The sequence below is a fragment of the Pygoscelis adeliae genome, unplaced genomic scaffold (assembly GCF_000699105.1).
Source record: "Pygoscelis adeliae isolate BGI_AS28 unplaced genomic scaffold, ASM69910v1 Scaffold453, whole genome shotgun sequence".
NCBI classification, from domain to species: domain Eukaryota; kingdom Metazoa; phylum Chordata; class Aves; order Sphenisciformes; family Spheniscidae; genus Pygoscelis; species Pygoscelis adeliae.
In genome coordinates, this window is record NW_008824450.1 from 23,946 (window position 1) to 37,446 (window position 13,501).

The following is a 13,501-nucleotide window of genomic DNA, read 5'->3' on the forward strand; positions in this document are numbered from 1 at the left end:
CTGGGCTTGCTTTACCATGTGCGGAAGAATGACCGCCTGGCAGTCAACAAGATGCTCAACAAGTTCACGCGCCACGGCCTCAAGTCACCGTTTGCCTACTGCATGATGATTCGAGTAGCCAGCAAGCTGCTGGAGGAAGAGGCTGGCAGGTGAGGGGGCTCCTTTGCCCTGCTGAAAGAATTTCCTCAGGTCCTCTTGTAGGCTCACTTGCCATCTCATGAGGGCAATTATTTCTGTCTTTGAAGAGCAGCATGCAGCTTCTACCCTCTTATTGTTGGTCAAAAGGCAGCAGAGAAAATACAGGATGCTTTCATGTTGTTATGGGATGGCTTCTGTGAGTTTTGTCTGTGTATGTGCTTGCACATTGAATGCTTTCTTGTTTCTCTTGCCTGTTTTGCATGGCTGCTCTTTATTGAGATATTCTACTTCATTTTCTCTTGTCTTCTGTAATTATTTGGCTATCGTGTATGCATTGTGGCTTCCAGGTGGATAAGACTTTGGTGTGTACAGTGAGCTCTCAGTGTGTGAGGGCTAAGGGAGATTCCCTTTAGCCCATAAAGCAGAGGGTGTCTTCTTAGAAGGCAGCCTGACTTCCAGCCCAAGCATGCTGGAAGTACTGTATAATGACCACTATAAAATCTGGGGACAGTGGATTTATGGCTGCTTTTAACTTTCCACAGGCTATGGGACCTGCCCATTTCTGCTGCCGGATTCTTCATTTCTGTTAGCACCTTTGTTTTAATTCATACTTGTGGTTTTTTTGTCCCTTAGCCGCGATAGCCCCCTGTTTGATTTCATCGAGAGCTGCCTAAGAAACAAGCATGAGATGGTGGTCTACGAAGCTGCATCTGCCATCGTTAACCTGCCCAACTGCACTGCCAAAGAGCTGGCTCCTGCTGTCTCAGGTAAATGTGATGCTCATGGCAATGGCGACAGTGGTGACACCTGCTGATTACCCCAAGAAACAAGAACCTTGTGTAGTTTCAGGCTTGTAATGCTGCTGTACACTTTGTTGCTTTATGCTGCTGCTGAGAGCCTGTGGTGTGTGTGAATAGCTTTGCTCCTGTAAAGGTATTTGCCTGGCGTGTTCAAGTGTGGGTTACTGGAGGGGTCTTTTTTTTTTTTTTCTCTGTGAAACAGGGCTGAATTCTAACTGATAAATCTCCCTGCTCTAGACTGAGTGTAACAGTGCAAGAAGGCAAGACGTTGGGGTCCTGCATTCCCAGCTCAGTCCAGTCCAGAGATTCTCCTGAGCTGGGACTGTTGGGAGGTAGGGAGGCTGTGTGTCACCTCTCTGCACAGGGAGGGTGCCCTTCATGGGCCAGACCTGGGAAAGGGACAGGGTTTGCGTAGAAATAGAGAATAGCCATTCAAATTGGCTTAATAGGAAAGATGGCAAGGTGATGAAATTAGCTTTCAAGAGGAGCAAAGGATAGCAGCACCATGAAAGAAGAGGGAGGTGGGTAAGAGCTAGTTGTCAGCAGGGATGTGTGCCAAAGGGGACAACAGGGAAGGAGGGGGGAAGCTGGTAAATTCACAGTTACTTCTTAAGCATGCTTCTAGTTATCTTGTGCTTGCAGCTGTCTCTTCATTGAAGCTCTTGCTTTAGATATGAAATGCTTCTCAATAATAGATAGCCTAAACATCTGCTTTTGGTTTTCCCATCTTGCAGTTTTGCAGCTGTTCTGCAGCTCCCCAAAAGCAGCACTGAGGTATGCAGCTGTCCGTACCCTCAACAAGGTAGGAGCTGGTCTCTTGGAAGCTGTAATAGTTTCTCATGTGTGAGAAGTTGCAGACTTCAGAAGAGAAAGGGGGCCAGATTATGTGATGATTTTGTGTGAATAACCTCTACCCTGGGCTACAGCCTTGCATTTCATTGCTTTCTGGGTGGAATAAAACCTCAAAGAACACTTTACAGATGGGGAAAAAAGCAATCTAAGAATGGTCTCTCTAAGAATGTCACTGGTCTTACGAGTTACTGCTGTCCCTTCTGAGCTTCATGTGATGAAGGAGCTCCTTGTAAAACAGGGATCAAACCTTGATACTGCTTCTTGCCAGCTCCGTGGCAGTCTTTGCTCCAGCTTTTCCCTTGACCTTGTCAATTCTAAAAAGAAAAAGCAGAATGGCAGTGTCTGGTAACTGCTGTACTTCCATCCACAAAGCTGTTCTGCACAGCTGGGCTCGATGAATTTTTGGTGGGAATTCATAGCTTTCTTTGCAGAATCTGAATCTTAACATATAGAGGAGAATGAGAGAGTTAAAACTAGTAAAAGATTGTTTATTACTACTGCTTCTCTTCCAGCAAGAGATGCAATTCCGCAGGAAGAAAGTGCTTGTTTAACCTCAGTTGAGTTGTTTCTCTAAGATGACTCTTGTGTACAGTCTGCAGCATTTATTTTTATAGGAAGGAGCGAGAGCTTATAGAGACTTAGTGTTTTTGGCCAGCTGGGCCTTTTGTGTATATTCAGTGATTTCCACTCTTCCTTCTCTGCTCTAGGTGGCCATGAAGCACCCGTCCGCTGTGACTGCCTGTAATCTAGACCTGGAGAACCTTGTGACAGACTCCAACCGCAGCATAGCCACCCTGGCCATCACCACACTGCTGAAAACCGGCAGTGAGAGCAGCATCGACCGGCTCATGAAGCAGATCTCCTCTTTCATGTCAGAAATCTCAGATGAGTTCAAAGTAAGGAAGCGGGAGGAGGAGGGACATGCAGGTTCCTGAAGAAACCCCTTGGTCTTTGTCCATGTTTGTGTGTGCATGCTGAAACCTGCATGGAGCCCCTTCCAGCAGCTGGACTGCAGCATATTTGTAGGAAAAAAAATAGCCTAAGCCATGCCTCAGTCATACAGCACCCAGCTCCAAAGTCACATGCTCTCTTCTGGGGGAGAAGCCCTTTGAGAATTAAATCTTTTTTCTTCTTTCCAGTGGGTGTGGGCTTTTGCTAGAGGCTGGCCAGTGCATAAAGATCAATCTCCTCCAATTCCTAGGATTGTACCTCCTGGAACTGCATTTGTTGGATAAGCAAAATCAAAACCATATTTTCCAGGCTAGGGACCAGCACAAAATTGACACAATTCAACTATTTTTTTTCCTGCCCAGTGAGATGGAATCCTTTTTTTACTTGCCCCCGTTTTCCTCCAGGTTGTAGTGGTGCAGGCCATCAATGCACTGTGTCAGAAGTACCCTCGCAAACACGCTGTCCTCATGAACTTTCTCTTCACTATGCTTCGGGAAGAGGTAAGTTTGCAGGACAACTACTTTGTGTTCCTTGTTTGTATGCATGAACTGCAGGACTGCATAGTGGCCCCTGTGAGAGTCAAGCTTTTACTGATAATGCTGTGCAATAAGAGCCTCTCTCTAAAAGGCTTGCAGTCTAACTGGCAGAAATGTCCAGCTGTGCACAATAGTTTTACACATACTGCCAGGCACATTTTTAATGTGGTTTTCATTCTTTGATTTTTTCTGGGGGTTTATTAACTCTCAAAGGAAATGCAGACAACAGCAGATCTGTTGGCAGTCCATGTGTGTTTCACATTTGAACCAGCTTTCTTTTATACTTTGACAGCAAATTCCAAGAAGTTTTGTCTTGTACACAAAGATTTGATAACAACCTATTTATTGATGACACAGGACCACTTTTGTTCTGTTCTCTGTGCTGTGGCAGTGAAGGGATCACAAGTACCTATAACCATTCTCTGCATTCAGTCAGACATAGAATTGCAGAAAGACAGCTTTACAGAGGTTTGCTGAGGCCGTTTCTAAATGAGCTAACATGCCTGTAACACAGCTGGCACCACTGCTTGCTCTGATATCACTTTCTGCCAATTACAGCCTCTCATTTGGGAACAAACCAGAGCATCTCATTTTCTCCTGTGAAAAATGGACCGTTCTCCTTTCCCAGATTTTCTGTGGGTGGATGGTATAATTTTGAATGTGGTTTTGTAGTTCAAACCATTCTGCTTTACAGCTTTTTTTAATCCAAAGTAGCTCCAGAAAGATCCCCCAAATGCCCAGCACTGTGCATGTAATTGACAGAGGATAGTGTGCAGTTTAATCCCCTGGTGTGTATTGAGGACACTAGTAAATAACGTCTGAAGATAACCAAGCATTAACGGCATGGCAGGTTATGAGGTGTGCCTGGGGACGTATTGATTGCCTGTCTTCACACACTAATGGGGCTATTTGCTGGTCCTGCTGTGGCAGATATGATCCTTAATATATTTCTCTTGTGATTCATCCTCAGATGTCTGATGCTAAAGGGGAGAGGATTGGGTTTTTTCTCCTCCCATATGGCTGTTTTTATGTGCTAATTCTAGCAGCAGAGGATTTTGAAGGAGATGTAAACCCTTCAGGCTCATGGATTCTTTTACCCTCTTTAGGGCTTGGTTTTTTTTCCTCACTGCAGCCATTCTGAAGGGAGCTGGCAAGAGAGCTTGGATATTAGCTGGTCCTCTGGGTGTAAAGAGGGTCAAAAGCAGGGTAGCATTACTGCCCTTCTCCTTTCAAACACAGATTAAAAGCACTGAGTGTGGGTGACCTTTTCGAAGGAAATTCTTTCCTGTCTGGCTAGTTCAGAGTCTCTAAAATACTTTGAGATTTCCAGCTGAGCAGTTCCCTTTGCTCCCTAGGGTGGCTTTGAATACAAGCGAGCCATTGTGGACTGCATCATCAGCATCATTGAGGAGAACTCAGAGAGCAAAGAGACAGGCCTGTCTCACCTCTGTGAATTCATCGAGGACTGCGAGTTCACTGTGCTGGCTACTCGTATCCTCCACCTCTTGGGGCAGGAAGGGCCCAAAACCAACAACCCCTCCAAATACATTCGCTTCATCTACAACAGGGTTGTCCTGGAGCATGAAGAAGTCCGGGCAGGTAAGAGACAGACCTGGAAAGCTGTCTGCCCTATGACCAATCTTCAAGGAAATATACCGCATGAACACCTCTGCTTTTGAGGATTGTGGTTCACTCTAGTCCTGAGCAGATCTTTTTACCCAGCAAAGATCCTGCAGTAGTATTGATGGAAGAGGTGGCCTGCAGCTGAGAAATGGAGAGGGAGATGCAGTGACTGAAACTAGACAGCGGAGGTTTACAGGCACTTCGCTGTCATACATCTGCCTCTTTCTAGTCACAGTAATGTTTTATACTAGTGCTAGCATCTCTGACATGGCATTTGAACAAGGCCAGGAAATGGAGAAAACTTCAGGTGATTTCTTTGCTTTCTAATTCTGTTTTCATGACTTGTGCTACAGGTGCTGTAAGTGCCCTGGCCAAGTTTGGAGCCCAGAATGAGGAGATGTTACCCAGTATCTTGGTGTTACTGAAAAGGTGAGTTGTACCTCAGAGTTTCTCAACATCCTGGGTGAAAACCTCTGTTTGCTTGAGGGTTAGCATCCTCATGCATGTCTAGTCTCTTCTAGCTGTGGATCTGAGAAGGTGCAGCGGTTACCTGGGATCCTGTGATGGGATCACCACTGCATTCAGCACCACAAAGTGGACAGAAGCCAACTGTGGTGGATGATTGCTTTTCTAATACAATTACTAGTAGACTGCTGGTTGTCTCCTACAGCATGTTCTTTCTGGCCCTGTAAGGTGGCTTAGTCACCTGGATTCATTCGCAGGGACTGTGCTGCCTTGCACTGAAGAAAGTTTTCCACTTTCCTCTCAGGTGCGTGATGGATGATGACAACGAAGTGAGAGACAGAGCCACTTTCTACCTGAATGTCCTGGAGCAGAAGCAGAAAGCCCTCAATGCTGGCTACATCCTGAACGGTAATGCAGGAAATCCTCAAAACAAGTCTGGACCTCCTTCCTGATTTAACAAGTGACAAAGAGCTGGCATTATCTGTGGTTTCAGTGATCTGTTCCTTCTGTCCCCAGGTTTGACGGTGTCCATCCCTGGCCTGGAGAGGGCTCTGCATCAGTACACCTTGGAGCCGTCCGAGAAACCCTTTGACTTGAAGTCTGTTCCTTTGGCAACAGCTCCTATCATCGAGCAAAGAGCAGGTGAGGAACAGTCCCCCAAATGCTGGTCCAGACTGTCAGTAATTCCCTAGCAGCTCCAGCCCTCAGACAATAGACTGCATTGGGCCTGCTGGGAATTGCTGAGCTCCATCCTACTTGAATTTTGTGGGATTACATCTTCTGTAAAGACTAAGGCCAGCAAATCTGGTTGCTCCCACATTAGTGTTTTGGTTTAGTCCAACTGCTAATAATAGTAATAGTTGGTAATCCTCATTGGAGCTGCTGCAGTTCCAAAGGTGTTTAGGAAGCTAAATACAGGTGTCTAGTCCATAGCAAGATGAGAAATGAGCTCCCTTCCTTTCCTTAGTCAAATCCAGACATGGATCTGTTTTCTGGTTTAGTTACTTCTTACTCTTCACCTTCAAATCCTTTTGGGTTTTTTTTGTTTGTTTGTTTTCTTTTTCTTGTACAGAAAATGCCCCTGTTACTGTAGTCAAACAGCCAGAGAAGGTGGCAGCAACACGGCAAGAAATATTTCAAGGTAAACTGATGGGAGACCTTTCCTATGCCTGTGTGTGAGAACCATATAGCCACCTCTTGCTGAGCCTGTCTAGCCCCTCTGGCTTTTTCCCATCTCCTTTCAGGGAGTGACATGGCCTCCCAACTTTAAGTCAACTGTTCACTCCTCGGGCCGGGGGGTGTGTGTGCCTGTAGTCCTGTTCTTTCTATCTTGCAATAGATGTGGGCAAAGGATGACTCTGCCTTTAGTTTTAAAAGTCCATTGTGAATGTTTATGGATGTTTGATGGATAGTTCCTTGCTGCAGCAGCTTCTGGCAGCTTAAACGAGGGCTTTGAAGCTGCTAACACCTTTCTGTGAGTTTGGGAAGGCAATGGTTTCTGTGTCCTCTGTTTCAGAGCAACTGGGGGCAATCCCAGAGTTTCGGGGACTGGGCCCGCTCTTCAAATCTTCCCCAGAGCCTGTCGCCCTGACAGAGCTAGAGACGGAGTACGTGGTTCGTTGCACCAAGCACATGTTTGTCAGCCACATGGTGTTCCAGGTGGGTAGCTATGGCACGTGGTGCTGAAAGAGGATTGGAAAATAAGCTCCTGACCAGTTAAAAGCTCCACTGAGAAGAAATATGTCAGGGATATCTGTGTTCAAAGCACGTCACTGCAATGAGGAGTCCTTAGTTTCTCATCCAGGGCAGCAGAGCCCCAGAAAAAATTAATTAGGGAGCGCGTGTGTGTGGCTGAACAATGCTTACACGTACAGTCAAAATAAATCAGACAAGCGCTAGATGGGGCTGTTCTCACTGAGCAGTTGGCAAGGGGAGCTGTGTTCTTGCCTCAGGGTCCCCCAGCACGTGGTTTGGGCATAAAAGAGTGAAGCTTACTGTATCTGAGAGGCTGAAAAGGGTACCCAAGAAAGGGACGTGGTGGGGGAGAGCTCTTCATCCCCTACACTTTGTTTTAGCCTGTGTAATACAGGTGCTTTTTTCTGTACTTCTTGGCCTTGGCTGTACCGCCCTGCTGCTACATGTGATACATTAGGATTGATGTGCCAGCATCTCTGCCTGGGCCTCGGGGACTTCAAGGCACAGCGAGTCCTACATTAGCTTGTGAGCCAGCAGTGTTTTGTCCTTAGCCAGCTCCTTCCTCAAAAGCTCCGAACTGCTTACACAGTCCTCGTAGGGGTTGATCTTTGTTTCTGTTGTCCATCCACCAGATGCAATTGTATGAGGTTAAGTGACTTGTCATTGCAGCCGGAATGAAGTCTAATCAGCAAGTTTAGACTTGCTGAAACCATCAAGCTTGCTGAAACTTGCTCGAACTACCCCTAGTTTGAGCTGTGCAAAGGATCATCTTCCCATCTGCTGTGGGGCGCTGTGTCCCTGTAGCATCAAGCGAGAAGATGTAGGCAACGCAGTAGTCACATTTCCATACAGCAAAGAGTTAACCTGGGAATTACCATCCAGGGAGAAAGGACAAAGTACATTTAGAGGAAAAAGTTCCATACTAACTGGTGAACTGAAACAGGCAGAAGCTGTCACATCCCTGCCCTCGCTGAATTTGTGTTCCTGCCTGGGTTGCAGAGGGCAGGCATTGGATAATTGTGTACTGGTTCATTTTAAGTGTTGTTTCCTTAAAAAAAAAAAAAAAAGTTTGCCGGAGCACTGGTGTCCCCTGCAGGGTTTTAGTTTCTCCCCTAAAGCATTTAAATGAGTAGCTTTTAGTCACAGTTGCCCTGTGACTAAACTGGAACGCATGAGCCCCCTATGACTAGCCAGCTGATAGCGAGGTGCACTGTTGAAACACAAAGAGCTAGGGGTTCACAAGTTGATAGCATGCTCCCAGTGCCTAAAGTGAGTCTGCTATTAGACCTGTAGCGAGCAGCTTCAAGCTGTTGCTGCTTTCCCCTTCCCCGTTTAGTTTGACTGCACGAACACCTTGAACGATCAGATCCTGGAGAATGTCACGGTGCAGATGGAGCCAACAGAGGGGTATGAGGTCATTGGCTACGTACCTGCCAAAACCCTGGTGTACAACCAGCCGGGTACCTGCTACACGCTGGTGGCACTGTCTGGAGAGGATCCGACAGCAGGTAAACAGTTTGCCCTCTGTGTTTTCCTGACATCCCCCAAATTAAGCGTACCTTATTGCTCGCCCCCACACATTCTACCTTGCATCCTAGCCAGATATTTATAGCCTGTGTGTGGGTGCAGCCCCGAGTGATGCTGAGCATGACTTCTCTTTGCTGTTTGGGGGCTGTCAGGCCTCCCTTCTCCCCTCCTGGTTCCCTTGTGCTGTAGCATTGTTGAGTCAGGCTATGAGAGCTGGCAGATGAGCATTCAGCTCTGCTGAGTCATCTCCCATGCACCCTCGTGTGTCCTTTAGCCTGTCTATTCTTTGTGTTAGTATGCGGGGCAGCTGGTACTTGTAAAGTGCTGTGAGTGCCCAGATGCTCTGAGTAGCAAAGGGGTATTTCAGACAAACCGCTAGAATTTCAGGGATGTCTATTTAACATTCCCTCATTTGTCACTGTCCAGAACATGAACCAGGCCTTACCTGTGCTTTGGTCTCCCTGGTTTGTGTTCTGGGACTGCTCACCTGTGTGAGTTGCTGCAGTTCACCCAGCAGTACCCATCTTCTCGGGGATGAGTCATCGCTTCCTCTCCCAGCCAAGTGGTATTAATCAGCTGCTGGGTTGCAGTGCAAGGTGGTTTCATTTGAGAGGCACATGAACCGATCTCTAGATAAGGATCTTGCCTCTTCACAAGGTGCTGGTGGGACATGTTTAGTTAGTACGAACCTCAAGTTGTGTTGGGAATCAGTAGTAGCACTTGATCTGAGGACTATGGTCTTGTACCACCATCATGAGCCTGTCTTTATCACTGTTTGCTAGCCTTAATATTACAAATAAATACCTTGTCTTTGAGACACAAACTGTTGGAGAGCCCTCTCTAGGTTACTGGCTAAGCCTGCACTGCTGACAGCAAGGGGGAGAACTCAGCTGCCCCAAGTTTCCCAGCCCCATTCTGCTGCAGAGGATTGCAGATCTGGTGGTAATGTGAGCTTTGCCTTTGCCTCCCCCGTCTCCAGTGGCCTGTACCTTCAGCTGCATGATGAAGTTCACTGTCAAGGACTGTGATCCGAACACGGGTGAGACAGACGACGAGGGTTACGAGGATGAGTATGTGGTAAGGAGCTGGGTGTGTACCTGATCACGGAAACTGCAGTCATTTTCAGGGTTTTTGTGATCTGTACTCAGATCCCTGCAAGCAACTATGTGACCACTGACACCGATGTGGGCAGCATTGCGTGAAGAGCGGGTTCTTGCTGTCTCTGTGGTGCAGAGTCACAGGCTGCAGATGTGGGTTTGGAGAGCTTGCTTTGTCTTGTTTGGAGTATCCTCCTGTTGCTTTCCAGGCAGACACCTGACTCTGCAGGATACTTATGTTTTGGGAGGCCATGGTGTGTCCTTCAGGCTTGGCTGGCTGTGCCCTACAGGCTCCAGCAGTTGCACAGTCAGGTTTGTGGAGACAGGGGGCCATTGGACGTCTTTTGTTCTCCATGAGCTTCTTTCTGTGATGGCACAGTTAATTGCCTAGTGGCTTGCCTGATACAGGCAGATTGCCGTCCTTGTTCTTGCTCTGGGGAAGGTGGGCCTTTTCCCTCCCCAGAACCGAGACTGAAAGCACTGATGCTGCAGAAGCACCTTTCTTCCAGGCTCTGCCATTTCCAGGACGGCTGTTGTACCACCCAAACCTCACAGAGGGTGGTGTTTACCCTCCAGAGAGGAAGGGATGTTGTGACACAACCTCAGCTTGCCCTGTTAGCTCCAGAAGCTGTTTTCTATGCGTTGCCTGTCACTGCTGCGAATCTGATTAGAGGCACTGCTGTGCAGTGAGTCACTGAGGACACAGCGTCCTCCCAGAAGGAGCAGGGAGGGTTTTTCCCGAAGGAACATGCAAGGTTAACCCCTCTCTCTGCTTGTCACCAGGGCATCTGAGTGATATTTAAAAAAACTCTTCCATGTGTTGCAACTACAATCAGGAGGAGATTCTTTCCTGCAGCGTTGGCTGAAATGAATGCAGGCTGGTGTCTAGCCAGCTCTGGCACCGACTGCTCTTCGATGCATGCTCTGGAGGGACAAGCCCACTTCTGCCTTGCACAGATGTAGTCACAGCAGCAGTTCAGCTAACCCGACACACATCGTTAGGTGATAGCAAGTGTCTCGCCGTACTTTACCAGCCTAAAAAATGGTGGGCCAGAAAGGCAAAATAGCAGCTTATGTGCATTCCAGGGAAGGAAATGCTGCATCTGTGTGAGCACAAGCAGGTGTTTCTTAGCTTTTGTCCTCTGTTTCGGATGTTTGTCCAGTGCTTTGATCTCTGTCAGGCCAAGGGCTGTGCTCAGAACGGGAACCTGCTTTGTAAACCCTGGAAATGGCATGACCAGTGGCTTTGCCAGGCCAAGCAGTTGCTCAACCGAGTGGTGGTTGCTCGAGCAAACCAGAAGGGGCAGGGCTCCCTCTGACATATTTGTAAGTTGAAGTGGAAGCTGTCTCCTACACTCACCTGATCTCAGGGAATCCAGTCTAAAGCTCACTCTGGAGAGAGCAGAATTAGGAACAACCATGTTTCATTTGAACCTCTTCTACCACCAGCTTGAAGACCTGGAGGTAACAGTGGCTGATCACATCCAGCGAGTTCTGAAGCCAAACTTTGGAGCAGCCTGGGATGAAGTGGGTGATGAGTATGAAAAGGAAGAGACCTTTACTTTATCTGCTATTAAAACCCTTGAAGGTAAGGGGGTGCCTGAGCACAGCAGAGCTCTTAAATTTTCACTCTCTCTACAACAGGCAAAGTCCAGAGGTGCAGTCTGGCTCGCTATAGGTCTCTCACAGAAAGGCTAATGGGGCAAAACCCTTCACAAGTAATTTCACCGTAGCTGTTAAATGTGGAGCTACAGTTACTGTGATAACAAGTTAGTTCAGGTTTCAAAAAAACAAAATGAGTATTCTGGGCCCTGTGGAGACCAGGCTGGATTGTGGGAGGCAAGAGAACATCTTGCTTTGCTCTCGCACTCTACCCTCCCAAGCAGACAGACTATAGTTCAGCTGTGAGCTCCCACTTTCCTTCTGTGAAAGGAGGAGATGCTCTGACCTTAGGACTCAAGACCAATAAAAAAAGATGCATAAAGCAGAAGATATGAGGTTGGTGGGCAGGCTTGTGGTGTAAGCCCTCTTCTCTTTCATCATGTATTAAAGATTCGTTTTGTTGTTCCTGAGAAGCCTGTAAAAACTCGGTCCTTTTGATGGCTTAGAAGGGTGTCCTTGTCCTATAGCCATCCCTGTGCTTCCTTGCACGGCACCTTGGGCTTGAAATACCTTCCCTGAGGCCTTTTCAGATTCCTCCTGAAGACCTTCGAGGTGTCTCCTTCCCTCTGCATCTGTCCCCAGAGAAGCAAGCTGGCTGTCAGGGTTGCACAGTAAGCGTGCAGCCAGCTGCACTCTCCTACTTCCGTTGTCTGACTCATTCACCCTCCTGTTTCTGTTGCCCCTTTGCTGCATCAGAGAACAGAACTGCCGTGTGGCAGTGGGTTTTTTGTGTGTTGCCTTTGCCTCCCTGATGGCCTCTGAAATCACAATACTGGCCAATGCTATGTGTCCCTCAGGACAAGGAACATGAACCCTAACGTGCAGGGAGGGCTTGAGTCACCTTTAGATGCTCTTTGTGTGTCCCTGTCAAGACGTGTGACATGGAGCCTGTTTTATTTATTTTTTCTTAACAGAGGCGGTTAGTAATATTGTGAAGTTCCTGGGGATGCAGCCCTGTGAGCGATCGGATAAAGTGCCAGACAACAAGAACTCTCACACACTGTACCTGGCAGGTGAGCTGTGGGGTGAGGTCTCTGCTCGAGTAGCAGCTCTTTGGGAGGTTGCACAGAGCTGCCTGTTGAAAATCAGGGCAGGAGTTTCTGATGGAGCCTGCTGTGCTCCGGGTAGGATTTGGAGGCTTGTCCCTGCCACGGTTTTCTGTCTCCGCAAGTGTAGAGCAGCTGGTGTTGGGATCAGGGAGGGTGCTGTGGCGGGGGGATGTTGGGATCAGCCCCAGGCTCAGCTGGGTGGAATTTGCTGTCCATGATCTGTGGCATCCTGGTTTGGAGTGAGCCTGGGGGGGGGGGGGGGGAAGTACAACACCCTTGCCCAGCAAAATGGATGTGTACTGGAGCTCTTAGACGAGTGACTGGCAGTCACTGAAGGAGTGCCTGGATCTCTTCTCAGCTGAAGTTTATTTTACACTTCGCTTTCATGAGTTTTACAGTAGCAAGAGTCCCAGGTACGTTCTAATGAATGCGAAATGTGCTGCTCGAGGGTCTCTCCTGGCCCAGTGCTGGGGATTTGCCAGCCTACATACGGGAAACCTGCCCTTGCCAAGCAGTAGCGTTCATTTTTAGGCTTGCAGGGGAGGGTGGCCTGCAACACGCTCACTCCTTCCTCCCTCTCCCCCTTCCAGGTGTGTTCCGGGGTGGCCATGACCTCCTGGTACGGTCTCGTCTCGTCCTGACCGACACGGTGACGATGCAGGTCACCGCCCGCAGCGGAGAGGAGCTCCCCGTGGATGTGATCATGGCCTCTGTTGGATAAACCGCCCTTTCCAGGACTGTCCTGACACCGAGCCCCCGCGGGCAATGCTTCTTTCTCTGGCAGCAGAATAGGGATCACATGCACTACAGCAGCTTTTGTGTTCTCTGCAGTACAGCTGTATTTGGGGCTCCGTCTATAAAATAACGATGGTTTTAAGTCTGATTTTACGACGCGCTTCGGCCCTGCAGTGGGGGGGTTTCACAGCCGGTGGCCAGTTTCTGTCGCGGTGGCAGCGTGTGGAGGGGAGGCGACACCGGGCCGTGACGTCGCTCCCTGTCCTTTTTATGTCGTTCAAATAAAACCATCTCGTGGCTCCTCCTGGCCTGTCTCACCGGGCGGGAAAGGCGCTTCCGCGGTCCGGGGCCAGCCCCGCCCCCGCCCGGCC

General features: G+C 48.4%; 1 protein-coding gene across 1 annotated transcript in view; it reads left to right on the forward strand.

The window, feature by feature from the left end:
• Positions 1 to 13,434, forward strand: part of COPG1 (coatomer protein complex, subunit gamma 1) — a 27,194-nt gene extending 13,760 nt beyond the window's left edge. The window contains exons 10-25 of the mRNA XM_009321042.1: positions 1 to 149; positions 772 to 905; positions 1,673 to 1,740; positions 2,498 to 2,686; positions 3,146 to 3,241; positions 4,633 to 4,876; positions 5,254 to 5,329; positions 5,670 to 5,773; positions 5,882 to 6,007; positions 6,438 to 6,506; positions 6,882 to 7,024; positions 8,397 to 8,568; positions 9,567 to 9,664; positions 11,134 to 11,272; positions 12,261 to 12,359; positions 12,986 to 13,434. The exon at positions 1 to 149 is cut by the window's left edge and continues 28 nt beyond it. Of these exons, the coding sequence (XP_009319317.1) occupies positions 1 to 149; positions 772 to 905; positions 1,673 to 1,740; positions 2,498 to 2,686; positions 3,146 to 3,241; positions 4,633 to 4,876; positions 5,254 to 5,329; positions 5,670 to 5,773; positions 5,882 to 6,007; positions 6,438 to 6,506; positions 6,882 to 7,024; positions 8,397 to 8,568; positions 9,567 to 9,664; positions 11,134 to 11,272; positions 12,261 to 12,359; positions 12,986 to 13,116 (2,037 nt within the window). The 3' untranslated portion in view covers positions 13,117 to 13,434. The remainder of the gene's footprint in view (positions 150 to 771; positions 906 to 1,672; positions 1,741 to 2,497; positions 2,687 to 3,145; positions 3,242 to 4,632; positions 4,877 to 5,253; positions 5,330 to 5,669; positions 5,774 to 5,881; positions 6,008 to 6,437; positions 6,507 to 6,881; positions 7,025 to 8,396; positions 8,569 to 9,566; positions 9,665 to 11,133; positions 11,273 to 12,260; positions 12,360 to 12,985) is intronic.
• The last annotated feature ends 67 nt before the right edge of the window (positions 13,435 to 13,501 follow it).